Source organism: Ambystoma mexicanum, chromosome 6q (assembly GCF_040938575.1).
Source record: "Ambystoma mexicanum isolate Mex_15411 chromosome 6q, UKY_AmexF1_1, whole genome shotgun sequence".
Lineage (NCBI taxonomy): Eukaryota > Metazoa > Chordata > Amphibia > Caudata > Ambystomatidae > Ambystoma > Ambystoma mexicanum.
In genome coordinates, this window is record NC_090937.1 from 869,830,290 (window position 1) to 869,849,323 (window position 19,034).

At 43.5% G+C, this 19,034-nt stretch overlaps 1 protein-coding gene across 1 annotated transcript in view; it reads left to right on the plus strand.

The window, feature by feature from the left end:
- The window catches only part of ANXA10 (annexin A10), a 330,211-nt gene that overhangs the window by 293,980 nt on the left and 17,197 nt on the right, over positions 1 to 19,034 (plus strand). The window contains exons 11-12 of the mRNA XM_069630205.1: positions 397 to 455; positions 16,462 to 16,584. Of these exons, the coding sequence (XP_069486306.1) occupies positions 397 to 455; positions 16,462 to 16,584 (182 nt within the window). The remainder of the gene's footprint in view (positions 1 to 396; positions 456 to 16,461; positions 16,585 to 19,034) is intronic.

Below are 19,034 nucleotides of genomic sequence, written 5' to 3' on the forward strand. Positions count from 1 at the left end.
GTCTCTCTGCCCTTCCCTTCCACTCTAATACCCAATCCCTCCACCGAGAGTAAGCTCATCTACATCACCAATTACCCACCACTCTCACCTCGACAATGAATTCCATTGACTTGATTGTAGCGTTTAAATATCCATAGTATGCAATTCCATTATGTACGTTGCCAGACATCCAGTACTGTTTTTATATGTCTGATGCAATTATGAGGTAAAGTGCATTGTTTCCGGACGACTTCATAAATGGATAAGAGAATACACTTGCATTTCCTCAATATTAAAATCATTAGATATGTTGCTGTGCATTTCACATTAGCAATGTATGCGAAAACCTAAAAAGTGCAAAGCATATTTCTGCCCTGTAATATTGTTGTTCTCTTTTATGCTATGTGTTTTCTGCAGTGATGTGTGTCCGGGACAAAGCATCCTATTTTGCTTACAGACTGTATAGCGCATTTCATGTAAGTAGTTTTCGCCCTTAAAAAAGATAGCTTAACTTTATGTTTCTTAGTATTGTTTTTTCATTTGATGATTATATTTGGGGGCATCCGGGAAGATTCTACAAAGGACAAGTGTTCCGTTCTGTTTCGTGTAGCTGATATTCAACTTATATTTAAAAACGTGAAGCATTATTTTACGGGTCTGGTGCGCCATCTGCTGTTCAAAATTCAAATTGCTATTGCATTAGTTATGAAATGTGGTAGGTTGCAGATGTCCTAATCCTAATGTATGAATTGCAAGCGTTTAAAATCAATAATCTCTGAGGATTAGCAAGGACAATGCCAAATAAGTGTGAGACAAAACACAGTTTGTATTCCATATGGATGGTTTAAAATGCAACGCGAGAAAACAACCCAAGAATCTCACTCAAGTCACCATTTGATTTGCTTAAACACGCTACTGCAAAACGTGTACATGTTAAGTATTTGAAAAGAAAAGGGCAAACCAGAACATATGCTAAGTGTTTAAAATGAAGGGATATAAAGAGCACCCGGAAGCTGTCGAAAGGTAACCTACAAATCCTGCTTCCGTTTGTTACTTAATTGGCTGCTTAAGACATTACAGCAAATATTAATTTTGCACACCACTTGTAAGAGTGCATGTAATTAGGGGCCATAATACTTATTTGGAAACCTGCACATATGTTTCCTATTGAAAGTGGCCAGTTATAGCACCAAAGCCCCACGACAAGCTTATGTCATTATACATATTGTATTCTAATGTATTGCTCTCAGTCCTGTAGATGGCAACAATTGACTGGTGTGGGTTTGGCATGAGCCATATGGATGGTACGTGATGGCGTTAGGTCTTGCCGTGGAGTCATGCCAGGAAAATAATACACTGAGTGGGGAGATGAGCATGTCTGGTACCATACTTGAGTTTCCATTTCGTTTTTACCTGTATGAAATGATTGATTAATTGATGTATGAATACTTTTAGCCCCAGGGGACTTTCGTGTAAAACAAACAGTATTGCAAAAACATTAAAAATACAATAAACATATACAAACATTAAAACACAACACTATGAACAAATCAGTTAAGAGAAGCTAGTCCAAAATATATGTTGAAAAACCACTTATACAAAGGCCTGTCTAATAAAAAAAAACAATGTATCAATACATGAGTGCAAGTGCCCTCGTAATCGCCGAAAGGAAAGACAAGATGATCCGTTTGCTCCCTCACATTCCGACACGTTAACATCAACAGCTCCCAAGCGGAAGGCCGTCACTTCATTGGCAGACCACGTGCCTCCATCGCGCAGCATCGGTCGTAATGGTTCATTCCTCGGCTGTTTATGTAGAGAACAGATGAGCAAGACATGGAGAGCATTCTCAATCATTCCCAAGTTGAAGCTGCAGAGGCTGGTGTCTCACATCTTCCATGCTTTTGTGACTTGGTTGAGAGGGAGCTTATCGCAGCGGGCCAAAGCGTACAGCCGTCTCGAGATGAGATGAAATTGCCTGCTTCTTCACCATTTCTGCAATTGCCTTTTCAATAGGCACAACCTTTCTTGTTGAGTCTGATATGTGAGATTTCCAACTGCAGGTGGGTGTCAGAGATTTTCACGCCCAAGGAGGGGGATTCATTGACATATTGTAAGGGTATCCCATATCGAAATATTGTACTTGCTCTGTTATGTAGCCTGTTATTTCCAAAAACCATGATTTTAGACATGTTTTTCTTTATTTTGAGATTGTTAAAGCTGTACTGTCAGCCAACTGCTGCTAATTGGGCCTGTATTGTGATTTGGGTTCTGGCTAATAGAATTACGTTGTCAGCATATAGGAGTAAAGGACATCGTCAGAGGAAGCTAAAATCCTAGCCACCAAATCATTCACATGAAGCGGGAAGAGAATAGTTGGGAGTAAGCAGCCCTGCCAGGCTCCCCTGGATGTCTTGAAGGACATCTGAAGCTTCCCTGAACGGCCAAACCGAACTTGTGCTAAGGTTTACTCCTACAGGCCTCAATGTTTAAAAGTGAAATGTTCAGAACCATCGAGCTAGTTTAGATAAAAGTCCAGCCATGTGGACTAGGTCAAAGGCTGAGGAGAATTCTAAAAATGCAGCATAAAGACGCATTGTCCTCAAAGTGGAAAACGTATAGATGATATGATATACAAGTTAAAGACCTGGTGATCTATGGACAGACCAGGGTAAATAAGAATAGGAATAATTCTCAAATGCGCCAACCTTTAAATTTCTTAAAGAAAAAAGAGTCTTCTGGTGAGTCAATTATTGAAATAACAGGCTGACACTGTGTTGTGTTTGTTGATGAGCTTGTGCTCTATTCGAGGTTTTATTTCAATTTACTGGTGTTACTTCACACCATCGATTTACTGGTCTTACTTCACACCAAATTTCAAATAGATATGAAAGAAATGTCTTAAGATTCAAGTGTTCTCTCTTATAAATCAATCCCTTTGCTATGTCCAGTCCAAATATTCTCTCAACACGTGTTTCCCCATTCAAGTGTGAATGGTTCATCAGGAGAGAAAGAGTAACCTTGTTAATGTCAATAGTAATAGACTGAAATGGTTCATTCACATGTTCCCGTTAGGAAGAATACCAAAAGATTTTTCTGGTAGGTTCTTTATTAGGCAGTTAAGCTTAGAGATCTGAGAAGAAAGGGCCTTGATAAGCCTGGTGTCCTGTGAGGCTCACCTGAAGATGCTTTTTTCTTTAAGAAATTTAAAGGTTGGCGCATTTGAGAACTATTCCTATTTTTATTTATCTTTATTAATTGACAGTGTGGCAGCCACACCGCTAGGGATATATCTCTGCCTGACAACCAACCCCTGGAACAAACTGAGGAGTCGCCAAGTATTAGGTTTGTTTGCTGCTATTTTGTTTAACATATGGACAGACCAGGCCTAAATCCACCTTGTGTTTGATGTAGTATGGATTTAGTTGTCAAGCCAATCTTTTACAGCTCTATTAATTGGCTAAAGTTTGCAGTCAATGGCAATCAAGCTGATTGGTCTATATGATGAAGGGATATTATACGTGGGAGGAACATCCAGTCGAAAGAACGTTACCAGGGATAAGTAACTTGTTCTTCGAATGGATTGTGTTCTCCCACGTATTCCTCATCTTTGACAGACTTCCAAACCAGTATTATGTTTAGAGGAGGGTGTATAATTACAATTTAAACATTTTAAAGGGAAGAGCAAAGTATTGCTTTGCCAAACGTACAATCCTGAGCATGGGAAACATCCAGACAGTAATGTTTAGCAAACGTGTGGATGGAAGACCATGTTGCAGCTTTACAGATATTTCTAATTGGAACACCCCTTTGAAGGGCTGCAGATGTAGCCATGCCCCTGGTGGAATGAGCTCTCAAACCTTCAGGAGGGTCTTTACCTGCCAGTCTGTAGCATTCTGATATTGTGAGAATTATCCATCTAGACAAAGGCTGTTTGGAAACAGCCTGACCTAGCTTGTGTCCTGTGTATCCAATAAAAGGTTGGTCATCAACTCTCCAATTTAGACATTCTGGAGATGTAAAAGCTTAGTGCTTTGCTAGGGTCCAACCTATGGAGTCTTTCCTCTTCAAAAGGAGGATTTGACCCTTAAAACAACCCTGTCCTTGTGGAAGATGCTTAAGGGTGGCTTGGATGGAAGTGCCTGCCACTCGCTCACTCTCTACGGGCTGATGTCAGAGCTATCAATAGGATTGTTTTAAATGTTAACAACCTTAGCGGACATTTGTGCAGAGGTTCAAATGGAGCACACAGCAGGAATTTCAAAACCAGATTAAGTTCCCAAACCGGAACCTGGAAAGGAGATGGAGGGAACACATTAGTGAGCCCCTTTAGAAATTGAGTCACCAGTGGTATTTCGCTTAAAGATCACTAGCGCTGCCAAGTAGCCTTTGATGGTACCTATCTGAAGGCCCAAATTAGATAACGATACAAAAAAAAGAAAGGGCATCCGGTGTTTTACACAGAAAAGGATCAACATTCTTTACCTTGCACGAGTTGCAAAACCTATTCCCAAGGCAACGGTACAAGGATTTTGTTGCTGGTCTTCTGTCCGAAAGTAACACCTCCATCACGTCATTCGGGAGGTCCCAATCCTTGCAACCGAGCCTTTCAGAAACCAAGCATGAAAGTTCAGAGTTTTGACCTGTGGGTGGAGAACCTGGCCCTCCTCTTGTGAGAGAAGGTCCTCTCTTTGTGGAAGAAGCATCAGAGGACAGATGGACATGTCCAGAAGGTTCGGGTACCACGTCCTCCTGGCCTAATCAGGAGCAATTAGGATGATGTGTTTCCCAAACCATCTCAACCTCCTGATTATATGAGGAATGATGGGGACTGGAGGAAATGCGTATAGGAGTGGCAACTCCCAATCCACCACTAACACGTCTCCTAAAGCTCCTCTTAGAGGAAATTTCCTGGAGCAGTACAGTTCGCACTTCCGGTTGACACTGGTCACAAACAGATCCACTTGAGGGGTTGCCCAATGGGTGAAGATCTCTTGAAGGACTTCCTGAGCTAGTTCCCACTCGTGAGAGACTGTGCTCTGCCTGCTCAGAGCGTCTGCCGCCGTCTTCTCCTATCCGGCTAGGTGAACTGCCGATAGGGAGATTCCTTCTTGAATTGCCCAGTACCAGAGCTGCATTGCCTCTCTGCACAGTGGTAGTGACCCTACGTCTGCTCTCTTGTTGAGGTAGTGCATGGCCACTGTGTTGTCCGTCATTATCAGGACATTCCTTCCCCGGATAGAGGGCAGGAAGGCCTTCAGCACTAGTCTGATTGCCCTCAGCTCCAAAAGATTGATGTGTAGTTTGGACTCCGATGGAGACCAACGACCGCAGACTGTCAGATTGTTGGCATGGGCTCACCACCCCATGAGTGAGGCATCATTCACTACTATTATCACCGGCCATGGTTGCCAAAAGCATTCTCCCTTCAGAATATTGTTCCCGCAGGCCCACCACAGAAGATCCTGTGAGACTCTGGATGGAATTTGAAGTCAGTCTGATATTTTTCCTGAGAACTGGAACCACTGTGTCCTTAGATCCCATTGAAGGGATCTCATTCTCAGACGGGCCTCCGGCACCCGAAAAATGCAGGATGCCATGAGGCCGAGCAACCTCAGAAAATCGAAGGCCGGCAGATTCTGGGCACACTGAAAGTTGGTAACCATCTGAAGAATATCTTGAGCCCTCACCTCGGGTGGCGAACTCTTTCCCATGGATGTGTCTAGTACAACGCTGATGTACTAGAGCTTTTGGGAAGGTGTCATATGGGACGTCTTGTAATTGAGGGAGAAGCCTAGTCTGTGAAGAGAGTGGCAGGTGACTTTGAGATAATCCAGAGCTTGTTTGGGAGAACGAGATCTGATCAGCCAATCGTACAGGTAGGGGTAGGCGTGAACCCCCCCTTTCCTGAGATTCGCTGCCACTACCACCATCAGTTTGGTGAAAACCCTCAGGCGGAGGTCAGCCCGAATGGCAGAACTCGAAACTTGAAAATGAGCACGGCCAACCACAAACCTCAGGTATTTTCTGTGCTTGAGATGGATTGGCACATGAAAATAAGCATCCTGAAGGTCCAATGACATCAACCAACCCTGGAATTGGAGGGCCTGAAGGATCTGAGAAAGCGTGACCATCTTGAACGTGTCCTTCCTGAGGAACTTGTTCGAGTATCTCAAGTCCAAGATGGGTCTCAGTCCTCTGTCCTTTTTGGGAATCAAAACATATGGGGAGTACCATCCCTTGTTCCTCTCCGCTACAGGTACTGGTTCTATAGGACCTTTCTTTAGCAGGGTTAAAATGTCCTGCACAAGGAGCGGATCCGGAATCCTCAAAGTGTGGTTTTCCAGTGGATTGTTCTAAGGTCTTCTTAGGAAGGCAATAACCATGGGCTATGGTTTCCAAAGCCCAAGCATCCAAAGTAATGTCTCACCATTCTTGCAGATGCTGAGACAGTCTGCCCCCCACTGGTGAACTGTGGCTCAAGACCTCAGAGTATTTTTGTGGCAGCTGCTGCAGAGACTGATGGTAAGGAGGCTGTTGCTTGAGCTGGCTTTGCACCTCTACCTCGTCCATCACGAGGAAATATTCTTTGGCATCTCTGACCGGTAATTCCTTTCGCCCTTCCAACGGAGGAGTAGTAGCAAAAAGATCTACCCCTCCAAGGTTGCCCCCTAGGACGAAAAGGCTGAGGTTGACTAATAGTGGCGCCTAAAGATTTGGCTGCCACCTTTGAGATCTGCAACTTCTCAAGGCTTTCGTCAGCCTTGTTGCCAAAAAGATGAGACCCATCAAAATACATGTTGAGAAGTCTAGATTGCACATCCGGTGCAAAACTCAACTTCCTAAACCACGCAAATCTGCGCATGACAGTGCTGGTAGCCATGCATCCGCTGATGCTGTCTGTAGAATCCAATCCTGATTGAAGGGACTCACACATGGCCTCTTTGCCGTCCTTAATAGCTAAGAAGCCGTCCTTTTCATCCCCTTTGGAAATGTGCTCTGCTTCCATGGAGTTGCAGTCCCATAGAGTATAAGAAAAGTTTGCGAGGGCACAAGTGGAGTTGGCACTGAATGCTCCCTGCAGAAAATTGCTTCCTCGCCCATCCATCTACGCACTTGTAGTCCCTATCAGGAGGGATATTAGGGTACACTGCCTGTTTTGAAGTAGCCATAGCTGCCTGCATCACCAGACTCTCTGGAGTGGGGTGTTTTGACAGGTAGTCACTACTGGAGGGGTGGTATTTTTTTGTCAGGTTCTTGTCGACTGCCAGATTAGACTAAGGAGTCTCCCAGTTCCTAGCCACTCTTTTTTGTAGTCCCAGGGTAATGAGGGCCTACTCCAACTCAAATAATCGACCACCTTTGACATAAGCTACGATAGGAAGAGTCAGCATGTTCCCCTGGTTCAGGCTTTCCGAACTCTGGTCCTGGGGATGTATCAACCCCACTTGCTGTTTGCAAGTTTTCATACAAATCCTGCATTCTGCTTTCCTCATGGATTAAGCTTACTGGTACATTGGGTGTACTGTATTGTAACCCAAATGCTGCTTCCTCATTATCAGAATGTTCCTCCTCTTGATAAATAGAAGTAAGGGACTTGAAAAATTCCTTCTTCAGGGGAGGAGCATAAACTTTGGCTGGTTTTGTAACCACAGGCTTCGAAGTTGTCGAAGTTGACAACAATTCTTTATCAGCGTTGATGTTTGACGAGCACTAGGCGCCGACGGTGTGGCTGGCAAATGTGGCACAGCCAGCATCGAAGACTTCGGCGCTGATGTCTATCTCAACATCGAGGACTTAAGAGGCGTTGAGGGCTGGCAGGTGTCGAAGGCACTGCCAGCGTCAAAGGTGTCGATGGCGTCCATGACCGCAATGTCCACTTTTCACCATGTTTCTTGTGATCCTTTGATTTTTCAGACCGGGGCCTCGAGGGCTCCCGATGCAGATAAGGTCTTTTAACCAGGCTCAAGGGCGTGTGGGTTTTCGACCATGACCTCTCCTTTCTGGCTTCATCCGAAGGCACGGTCGGAGCATGGCTTTGTTTGTTAAATATTTTCAACATCTGCACCCTAAAGGCTTCCCATTCAGTCAGTGTTGATTTTTAAGAAGGGCATGCAACCCTTTCAGGGGAATCGTCAGATGAAGAAGTCGATGAAGGTGACCGTCGGTGCCTCCTCTTCGACTTTTTTGAAGACGAGGAAGAGTGGTGGGAACCACTCCTCGACCTAGAACACTTGGCTTTCTTTCTCCACGGAGAGTCTTCCCTCAACTCGTCGGTCGTAGGCCTATCAGTTCAGGTAGGTGACTTTTTGGGGATTTTTCCTACCTTAAGTTTCCCCTTCCATTCCCTCAAGGCTGTCCCCGTCATGGATTGGCACTTGGAACACTCAGTGGTATTGTGGCTCTCCCGGGGCACCACAGGCAGATAGGATGCGGGTCAGTAAGTGACATTTTTGAGCCACAATCTCTGCATTTCTTAAAGTTGGACTTCGACATCGACAGAGTTGAAGAAGAAAACATATTAATTGATGATTTTTGTAACGTACGTCACAGAAGAGGCGTGCCGAATTTCACTTGAAGCAAACGCTAACGCAGAAAAACAGAACGGAGGCCAACGGGCACTGCGCAAGCTATGTATACCCTTCAATAACATCACCCTCGATGGAGGCCTTCGAGGGACATCGACTCAACACCATTGATGACAATGTTTTATGATGGCTGCAACCCTGGACTCCTTTAATGCTCACACCAGCAGCAGGAGATGGGAGCCTATGCACTTATCTAATCTCCACCCCCACCCTCACCCCCACACTCGTGGCACGAGACAGCTGTACCATGCCACATGCAGTTTAGATAAACAGAACTATTTTGTGCATTTCAAGTTTGGTGATCTGCTTCCTCTTCCCCTGGGATCCTCATTGTTATTGACATACATATTCTTCTTCATTCCAATACTTTCTTGAAATTGGTGGTACAGCAAATGTGTGCATGGGTGGATATATGCAAATATTTCACTTTTAAACATGATCTACTCTACCATGACAATGCAATAAACATCAATAAAGATAAATATTAGAATTCAAGGGATGGATATTGTAATAACACACAATAATATCCTGAAAACCTGTACCTCTAATGATGTAGGCAATAACATGATGAATGTTGTTTAGAAAACATGCAGCATAATCTTTGAAGAAAGATCACCACTATTCACTGAACTGTCGCCTGAGGAGCAGATTGCATAAGGTTCACAGAATCTGAGTACTTTTGTACCACTGGCAAGCAATTTTGCATCAGGCAGTAGACGTTTTGTAACAATAGCTAAACTAACTGACACATTTGCATTGATTGACTGTTGCAAAGATATATGGCACCAGTAGATCGGCGCCAATGCCAGAGTCATATTGCCTGCACAGGTGCAATATTGCCAGTCACAGGAGTAGCTCATGTAATTTGGCCCAACGTCTCTATAAACTGTTGGTTGTACTTCATTGATACACTTCAAGGATACACAAAAGAATAGAGGCACAATCGACGAAACTCTCAGTGACCAAAGTGTGCAACTACCGAATGAGAGAATGTGCCAGAGCACGAATCCAGAGAAAATTCTCGTTCTAATCGATTACTGCAGCAAAGAACATAGAACTGCACCTGCAATCAAGTAGTGGTCACCTAACAGCTAATGGCTCATACAAGTTGACACCCTCTCCCAAAGCCCAAAGCGATTGCGCCAATCAGGGAAAACAAATTGACCAACAAAATGACAAACACTGAAGGTCACCTCCGACACTTGGCACAAACCTGATCACCAAACTTTAATCATGTTCAAAGCATGTTTATCAAATGAACAGCCACAGAAGGAAACACAGAACTCACACGATGAACAAAGCACCTGAAAAATAAAAGGGAAAGAAAACAGCAATTTTACCCATCTCCATTTCCAGCTATCGAAATGTCAAAAACAATGCACAATGTTACCCATATCAGGAACACCCCACCCACGGTGCACGTAGTAAGTAGACACCTGCAAGAGATAACTCCACCACCCATGGAACAATCCCTTACAAGCCAAAACGGGAGAAATGTTGCCTGCATCACAAAGTCCCCACCCACGCTGCAGCTAACGCCACCTCAGAACAGTAAGCCACAATCACAAGCTGGTACTGATGGAACTGATGCAGCAGCTTGCAGAAGCATTTGTTGGGAATCTTCACACCAGGAGCCAGTGGAAGTGTACGAAAAGAAGTAGTGGAACTATGTTCCCTGCTGGCCTGCCTGCGCTCCCCACAAACTTCATCACCACGCCCCCTTCCCCGTGTAATCCAAACCCCCAAACAAACACATCTGCTCTTTTAGGATATGTTCAGTGCTGTGCAGTGAAGTGCAAGTTTCAACTTCTTAAAGATGCTGTTTCTTTTTTAAAAAAAAGTATAGGAACAGTAAAACACAAAAAATAAAGTAGAGGAACAGTGCTCCCAACCGCTGTCGCCAAATTCGACCACTGCCAGGAGCACAGTTGCAGTACTACATGCATAGAATGCTGGCACGATACTTGAATACAGAGACACTAGCTCAATAAGGACCATGTACAAAACATACAGCACATTCGTATTTGTGTATTATATTTGAATTCATAAAGCACTATACGCCAAAGTCCTGAACATATTAAAAAACTATACAACAAATGAATAATGAACATGATCAGATATACCAGTTTAGGCAGAATGAAGGTGATCGCATCTACGAAAGCAGAACGAAGGATAGGAAGAGAGTGGGAAGGGGAGTAGAAAGAGAACAGAGAAGAAAAATAATGTGGGGAGAGATTATGGAGAGAATTAAAAACTAGACAAAGGAAATTGAATTAAGACAAGAATGAAAGGGCAGCCAACGAAGGCTAGAAAGAGCAGGAGCAACCTGGTCACAAAGACAAAGAGAAAATAGTAGATGGATCAAAGAGTTAAAGTTGGATTTGAGAGGACGCAGGTGTGAAAGAGGGAGGCCGAAGAGTAAGTAATAGCAGTAGAAAGGTTAGATGTCTTTATAAGGACAAGAAAAATAGTGACAAACTTTGTCAGTGACTCTAAAATAATGAAAGAATGTCAATTTGTTTTCTATTTTTTATTTTGGGGGGCTCTGCTCCCCATACCCCCGGGTTTCCCTGCTTTACTAACCCCCTCCTAAGCCCCTCACCCTCTTTAATCCCTTAAACATATACTTGTATTAAAAATTCGACATTTATGTCGATATTTATGTTTCACTGAAAAAGTTTGTCACTTTTAATTTCGTTATAAACACTGTATACCCACTAGAAAAGACGTGACTATGTAAGAGAAGATATGAGGAGCTTAGAAGAATTGAATGAAAAAAGGCCTGGCTTTACAAATATTAAACAGATTTGCTTGGCAGACCACGAAAGAGCGGAAATATGAGTGGAGGAAAGGGAAGAATCTAGGTAGACTCCCAGGTTAGGAGCGGTTGGGGAAATAGGTAGAGAATAATGGGGAAATGAGATGAGGGAGAGGGATGGCAGAGGCAGGAAAGAAAAGTCTCTCTGTTTTAGAGGAGTTTAGGACAAGATAGTGATCGGCCATCCAGGCTTGAACAGCCAAAAAACAGGAGAATAAAGTAGCATGGATCGGATAGGAGAAGCAGGAAAAGTATAGAAAAAGCAGGGTGTTGTCAGCCTAGAGAAGATGGGAGATGATAGAGGCAAGAGGACAGGTATAGAAGAACACAAGAAACAGAACCACGACTGAGCCTTGGGGAACACCGTGATGTAGAGAAAAATTTAGTGATGTGCTACCTACCCCAGAGACCGAGTAGGTGTGGCCGGATAAGTAAGATTCAAACCAAATGAGCACAGAACCAGAGAACCCACGAAAAGAGAGAGAAGAGAGCCAAAGAGAGTGTTTCACAGTCTCAAAAGCTGACAAGTCAAGAACGTTTAGAAGTAAGGAATGCTTAGGGTAGCGAGCAGACAGGAGAGAGTCACAGACAGAAGGTGGGCCATTTTAGTGGAGTGATGAGGACAAAGCTAGATTGAAAATGAGGGAATAGAGAATTAGATGTGATGAAAGAAGAAACTTGTGAATTAACTACACCTTTCACAAGCTTAGAGAAGTAGAGAAGAAGAGATATAGATTGATAATTTGAGGGAAGAGAACCGTCCAAGAGGGTTCATTAGGAATGGGAAGAATTGTAGCGTGTTTGAAGGAGGAGGGAAAGACAGAGGTTTGAAGTGAGATATTAAACAGGGAGGTAAGAAAGGGAAGGAGGAGGGGATGGCCTTTAAGAATGAGACAAGATAGAAGGGGTCTAGCGGAGCAGATGTAGGATGTGCCTTAGCCAAAAATACCACAGTCTCAGATTCAGAGAGAGAGTTGAAAGAGGAGAAAGATTGAGAAGACACAGAGGGTGTAATTGCAGAGCAGAGAAGAGTATCTTTAGAGGAAAGTTAAGATGCCAAATAATCTACAGAGAGAGAAGAGGTAAGAGCAGGATCAGAAGGTGGGATAAAAGAATACCACATAATGTTTGAAAAAGATGAAAAGGATGTGAAGATTATGAAAGAAGAATCTCAGAGTAAAGGGCTGCTTCAAAGGTAGTGTGAAGGGAAGACAAGACAGAGAGGACAGAGGAATCTAAGACAGTGTGGGACTTGCGCTAAAGACGTTCAGCGCGACAGAGAGTACGTCACAGGGAGAAAAGCTACAGAGTCAACCACGGTTGAGGAGGTTTTCGAGTGAGTGTGAAAGGAGAGATAGGATGCAGACAATCAAGAGTGTCAGTTAAGGAAGTAGAGATAGAAGAGGCAGCCTTGTCAGCCAAAAGGTGACGAAAACTGAGTGCGAGGGAAGAGAATAGATAAAGGCAGTCATAAAGGATGGAGTATCACATGTACGGAGATCACAACACTAGAAAGTGGGAACAGAAAAGGAATAGGTGGAGAGTGTAGATGCAGGAATAATAGTGCAAGAAAGAAGATGCTAATCAGAAGAATAAACCAGAAGAGCAGAGACAGAAGTAACAGAGAGGAGGAGGAACATATTAGGTCAATATTAGGAAGAACCGAAAATGTAAGAGTAGGGATAGGCGAAAGAAGACAAGAATCGAGAACAGAAGTAAAAGGGAGACCAGAATGAGAAGAAGAAAAGTGACGGTTGAAATCACCAAGAAGGATAAGAATGACTTTTAAAGGACGAAGGGCAGAAAGAAGAACATCAAGGTCATCGTAGAATGAGCTCAGAGCACCCGCAGGGATCTAGATCAGAACAAAGGCAAAAGAAGAAAATTGATATTCAAAAGATAAGAGGCAGATGAGGAGGAGAAGGCGAGAGAAGAACAGCGGAATGATACGTGCGGGGTGTGAGTAAAGGCAGTAGAGGGAGAAGAGAGAGAAGTAGGTGTAGTGGTGTTGACTGACGAGATCCAGGTTTCTGTAACTCCGAAGAAATGTATGTAAAGACAAACAAATGTGTCAAGGACAGAGTGGGCCTTATTACAGAGAGCGCGGGCATTCCTTAGAGAAGATTAATGGGGAGGGTTGATCCAAACAAGGGGGATAGATAAGATTAGAAGAGTTACGAGCGGATAAGTGCAAAGAAGAAGAATGGTATGAGTGGAATGATGGGATAGAAAACCACATGGAGAACAGGAAATTAAAGAAAAGGGCCAGAGAATAGAGGAAACCAGAGTACTTGGGGGGGGGGGGGAATGACTAAAGATGCACCAGGATGTAAATAATGCAAAAGTCAATCTGCAGTGAGGCTTTGGGCACAAAATGCAGTGGAAGTGGGGACAAAGCAAGCCGCAGGGGAGATGTCTCGCAGGAGAGGCAACACAAACAGTGGAAATAAGTCAGCATAGTAGCAGTGTGTAGTAGGAATAGAGCATGATAACAAGATGATGGTGTGGAAAGCTGCAGACAGCGTGTTGACTTTGACCGAACTTTGTCTGGGCGTGATCTAATATTAGTCCTGAGGCCGGTGGGCGGGTCAGGGGGCATGGCAAACACCAGCAAGGTGGGCGCAAGGTGGAAGTCCGCAGGAGGGGGGACCACTGCATGACCAGGCACATCAGAAGCTCTGGTGGCAGACCACTGTGCAGGTGAGTGGCTACTCCCCGGGGTTGGGGAAGCAGTACATCTTTGTTGTGCACTGCACAGAGTCACAGAGATGTCAGGGCTCCAGGCAATGAACTGCAGAGCAAAGTTCTGCCGCATAAGACTGCAGGCCATACTGTGGTAAACCCACATGCGAAAGTGGGTGATATTGCACCCAAAATGGAAGCCCACATGCCCTGCCAAGATATCTGAAATTCCGTACTGCGCTACGTTATTATGCAACTGCTGCACTGAAACGAATCAAAGTAGGCACCTTGGCCCTATGTATTTACATCCTCTCAAGTGCCCACAGGGAACAGTGGGAGCCCTGACTAGTCCTAGGGCTAACATTGGTAGAGGGCCACCCATGCCTATGTGTACCGCTCATTGTCCTACTCCATGCATACCCTACCTACTCAACATCTGTGACTGCCCTCTTATCATTTGGAAGTATCAGAGCAGTGGTTTGGACAGCAGCCACCTCTATCCCTTACACTATAATATTATAAATAATAAACAAACAAACTATCATCCTAGTATTACTTGCTCCTTCCTCATCTGGCCCAGTTCTATTGGAGTAACTCCTTATATGAACTCCAGATCCAGTGGAGTAACATCTTTAACTCATTGAGTACTTGACTCCACCTGGGACAGATGGCATGCTCTTAACCTCATTAATCAGGCAAAGGTGAATAGCGCCTACGTCCATATTTTGAGCCCCTTACGCGCACACGTGCCAGGTGGTGTCTGCTATGAATGCCACACTTTCTGACATCTTCCAACACAGACAGACTTTGCCTCTGCTCAGAACAGAGGCGGACAGGACCTTCCCACCCATGATTGCTCTGCTGCCCCTTACAATTCCCCTCCTTTTCATTGGTTGACCTTTACCATTATTGCCTCTCAACCCAATGACAATGTCATATGACTCTACTGCACCCTCACCTAAATAGACCACAACACTCCCCACCCTATCGGGAGGGGGTGTCCTGCAATATTGGCACCATGAACATGACCCATGTCAGTGGTCTTTGCCTCAGGTGATGGACTTCTCTGATTATCCCTAATGACCCAGCCCTCATTCGGGCAGTGGGCCCAGTGTCCTCACCAAACTCATACCTGGGACTCAGGCGATATGTTGCTGAGGCTTCTGTACCACTTGTCGCCCTTCCAGTGCTTCATGGAAGATCTTCTATAAGAGGCGTTGCTTCCTCCTCTGCCACGATGAATGGTGGGATGGTGGAAAACAGCATGATTGAGCACTTTTGACCATATGGGGTTTTGTGAAAGGGTGTTTCATTTCCTGGTGTATTCGTGGAGGCATCCTAGTTGGTTTGCCACAATGTGGTTAACACCGATTACTTTTTGCTACACCCCTTCTTCGCTGGGTGCTTGTGGTTTTATCTTTGTAGTCTTATTTCATCAAGTAGTACAAGTCAATTGTCACACGACACGTTTATTGCATTTCCTCCATTGGGCCCTATATCTATCCAAAACACACACATTGAAAATTCCCTGTCCATAATATTGTTTTTATTTAGCTTGATGCATCCGTTTTATGTTTCTTCTATGTTAATTGTTTAAAATACTTGTTCCTATTGACTTATTTTGTGGTGGATGCTGTAAGTGCCATGGTATCAGATTCAACTATTTCAAAATGAAAGGCAAAATGTGTACAAGGTGCATTTCTTGTAATGTGCATGGCCCGCAAAATATGTTTAACATTGCAATTTTATGAATTATAATTTTCTATAAATCATCCCATTCAAATAATAACATTTTATTCTTGGTCTTTAGCTTTTCTTTGAAAAAGCAAAACAACAATAGTACATTACTGCTACTCTTCAGACTTCCATAAATGAGAAATAAAAACGAGACAGGCTCATTATTGTGGTGGAGTGTGATTTTGTGATCTAAAACTTCAATTGCTCAAGTTCCTGTGACAGTCCCTCCTCGCATGAAGTGCTATCAATAAATCTGTAGAAAAACTAGAATGAACAGGCCCACATCTTGTTTTCCCCTGTAAGGTGCTTCCAAGCACTTTGAATTTACAGTTGTGTAACTGAGACTCATAGACGAGAGTACATATCTTGGGCAATTGAGTGTCCCCAAGAGGAAACATCCAGGGCAAGTTTTTAATCCACAGGTTAAACCATGATCTATTTGCAAACCATCTTCAATATCAGAGCAAAAAAAAAACACACTAGCTACAATAAATATCAAAAGGAGCGATCTTCGGTTGTGGTTTTGATATGGTCGTGTACACATGTATTTTGGCAAACATTCGTTAGCTTTTTTTTTTTTACTACTTTCAACTAATTCTGTGAGACAGACTTGCACTGTTTACTTTCTCTAACGTTTCCATGTGTCTCACCACTTAGGATTTTGGTTTCCATAATAAGACAGTTATAAGGATCCTGATTTCAAGAAGCGAAATAGATTTGATGAATATACGAAGACGGTACAAAGAAAGATACGGGAAGCCTCTCCATCATGACATTAAGGTAATTGTCTCAACATGACATTTCCCGCAATTCAGATAAAAATCATTCAAACTGAGAATTCGGTGTTGACTAGAGAAAGTTTGATCATCCACACTTTCTTGTTATGTGATTCCGGGATGGGAGCCGTGGGGTAAACAGCAGTGGGGTCTTCTCATTTCTGCCTTAGGTTACAAGTTAAGTTCATGGGGATTTTTCTTATTTCTACTTGGTGTTACCATAGCAAATCTTTCCTAATTTCCACATTGCATCATCAAATTCTTGGACGGAAATCTCCATTGTCAACAATGGCAAAGGGGGGCGTGTTTGCCATCAATGCAACACCTGCTCACATATCCACTCAAACATTCTGTTTTTCGGAAAAGCTTAGTACTCTTCTAACTGTTGGCTCTTCCAACTGAGCACTAATTAAAGTGTGCCTGAAAAAATTCCTAACCTGTGGTGGCAGCCATGTTCGAAGTACCACATGGTTGAATTGCAATCAATTCAGTGCAGAGGGGTAGGCTTTTGTAGTAAACTCTCGTGGATGCGGCAGACCATTCTAAAAAAGAGTTGGAATGCACTGCAGAAAAAGAATAGAGGCGTGGGAGTGAAGGGTAACGACACAGAAGAGGACATGAAGAGAGGCAAGGTGCGTGTCCAAGAAATAGAGGAGGGTTGTCTCTCTGAGGCATTGAACAGGAGACAAAATAAGACACGGAAGGATGTAGGGGCTTGTCTGGGCACTATATTTTAAGATGGTTTTAGTCTTGCTCGGTCCCCAAATGTCTTCAGGCCCATTACTCGAATGTGGAATATTAGCACCCATTAAAGCCACATTCTGTGGCCTTTTGCACATCAATATTTCATATATAATAATCACTGAACATCATGTTTCTGAATTCCTGAACGTTACAAACAACACACTCATGTGCTACATGGAGTACAATGTGTCTGTGATTGTTGAACATCTTTGAGCGGTGTCTGGATTTACTTTAAAAAAGTAATATTTAAAGTGGCACAACCTTCTAATGTTGCCCATACTCTGAGCTTTTGCTTGGCTCTATTCAAACTAACATGTATATTCATGCGTTTCCTTTAGTTAAGATTCTGAGGTGAAAGATATCGAGAAATGCCTAAACATATCACTGTTGTTTGGGAGGGGGCGGTGTTGCTGCTTGCTGGGTGCTCCCTCCCTCGATTATAAAGGTACTATGCTGTTTCAGGGTCCTTCCCTGATGCTATTTCAGCTTTGTTAGTTCCCATTTTATGATTTGAGCTTTCTCTTCACTATCTCCCCATGTGCACCCCCTTATCTTTATGAGGTCCTCGCAATGCGGGAACCTTTCAGCTCCAAGAGAGGAAGTTGAATAAAGTCTGCTGTCAGGTTGCCATTTGCCACAGGTTAGGTGTCTTTGGTTCTTGAAGAGTAAAGGGTGCTTCCTATTTGACCCTGATCAGAGGTTGATGGCCTGTTTGTGCCCAATCACACTGCCCCTTCCACAGTGCAGTATGCCTATTGTGACCCCCCCACCCCCACCCACTCTTCCGCCACCAAAATCTGACACCTTTTTTAACCTATTCTTCATTGGCTTCATTTCATTATTGTATTTCAGATGTTATTTTTCCTGCCATGCTGATTAGCTCCTGATCCAAACCACCCTGCCCCCTTATGTCCGTAAATGTAGCTGCACTCATGAAATGATTTATCCACCTACAGTCTTCACGTCCTTTTAATATATTTTATATTTAGGTTCTCTATATTGCTGGATCATACATCGCCTACTTCAACATTAGCAACCCGCTGTGGCCCTAACCTCTACATTCTTAACTTCCCTTCAGCATCCCATCTCCATTGTACAGTTAGCAGCACTGCCATCATGCACCATACACTTTGGCTAATCACTCGCATGCCCCCTTCTTACAATTACATATTCTTTTGAGCACAACGAAATGTCTTCTTTCCAGTCGCATTGTTATGCCTTCCTTAATATCTAAGGCCCCCCTGAGTCTGCCCAGCCATTGCTGAATAATGTCAGAATTCTTTACCCATATTGTTGGCGTTTGTTTCTTCTCAGCAATACCACATACACAGCAGCTCTCGCCCTCTTTCCAATGGGTTTAATTGTGTACGACCTTCCCTTTTACCCACCCACTGTTATCCCCTGTGTGTATCTTCTGGGATCCTTTTTTCAGTGCCTCCTATTTGTCATCATATAATCTCCTTTTTCTATTCTGTCATGCCTCCTACTCTTCCTCTCTCGTCGCCTCCCACCTTACATGATAGAGACATCCACTATACATCAGTGCTTCGGACTTTTGAGAGCAAAGAATAACCCAATTGTATGATAAGTTGAGAGTATTGTTATTGCCATTGCCTACAGTGGGTGAACCGTGGTATGCGCTCGGAATTTCATAATAGGAATTCCCATTTCACCCAAAAAAATGTAACTTGACTGTTCAAAGCTTATTTA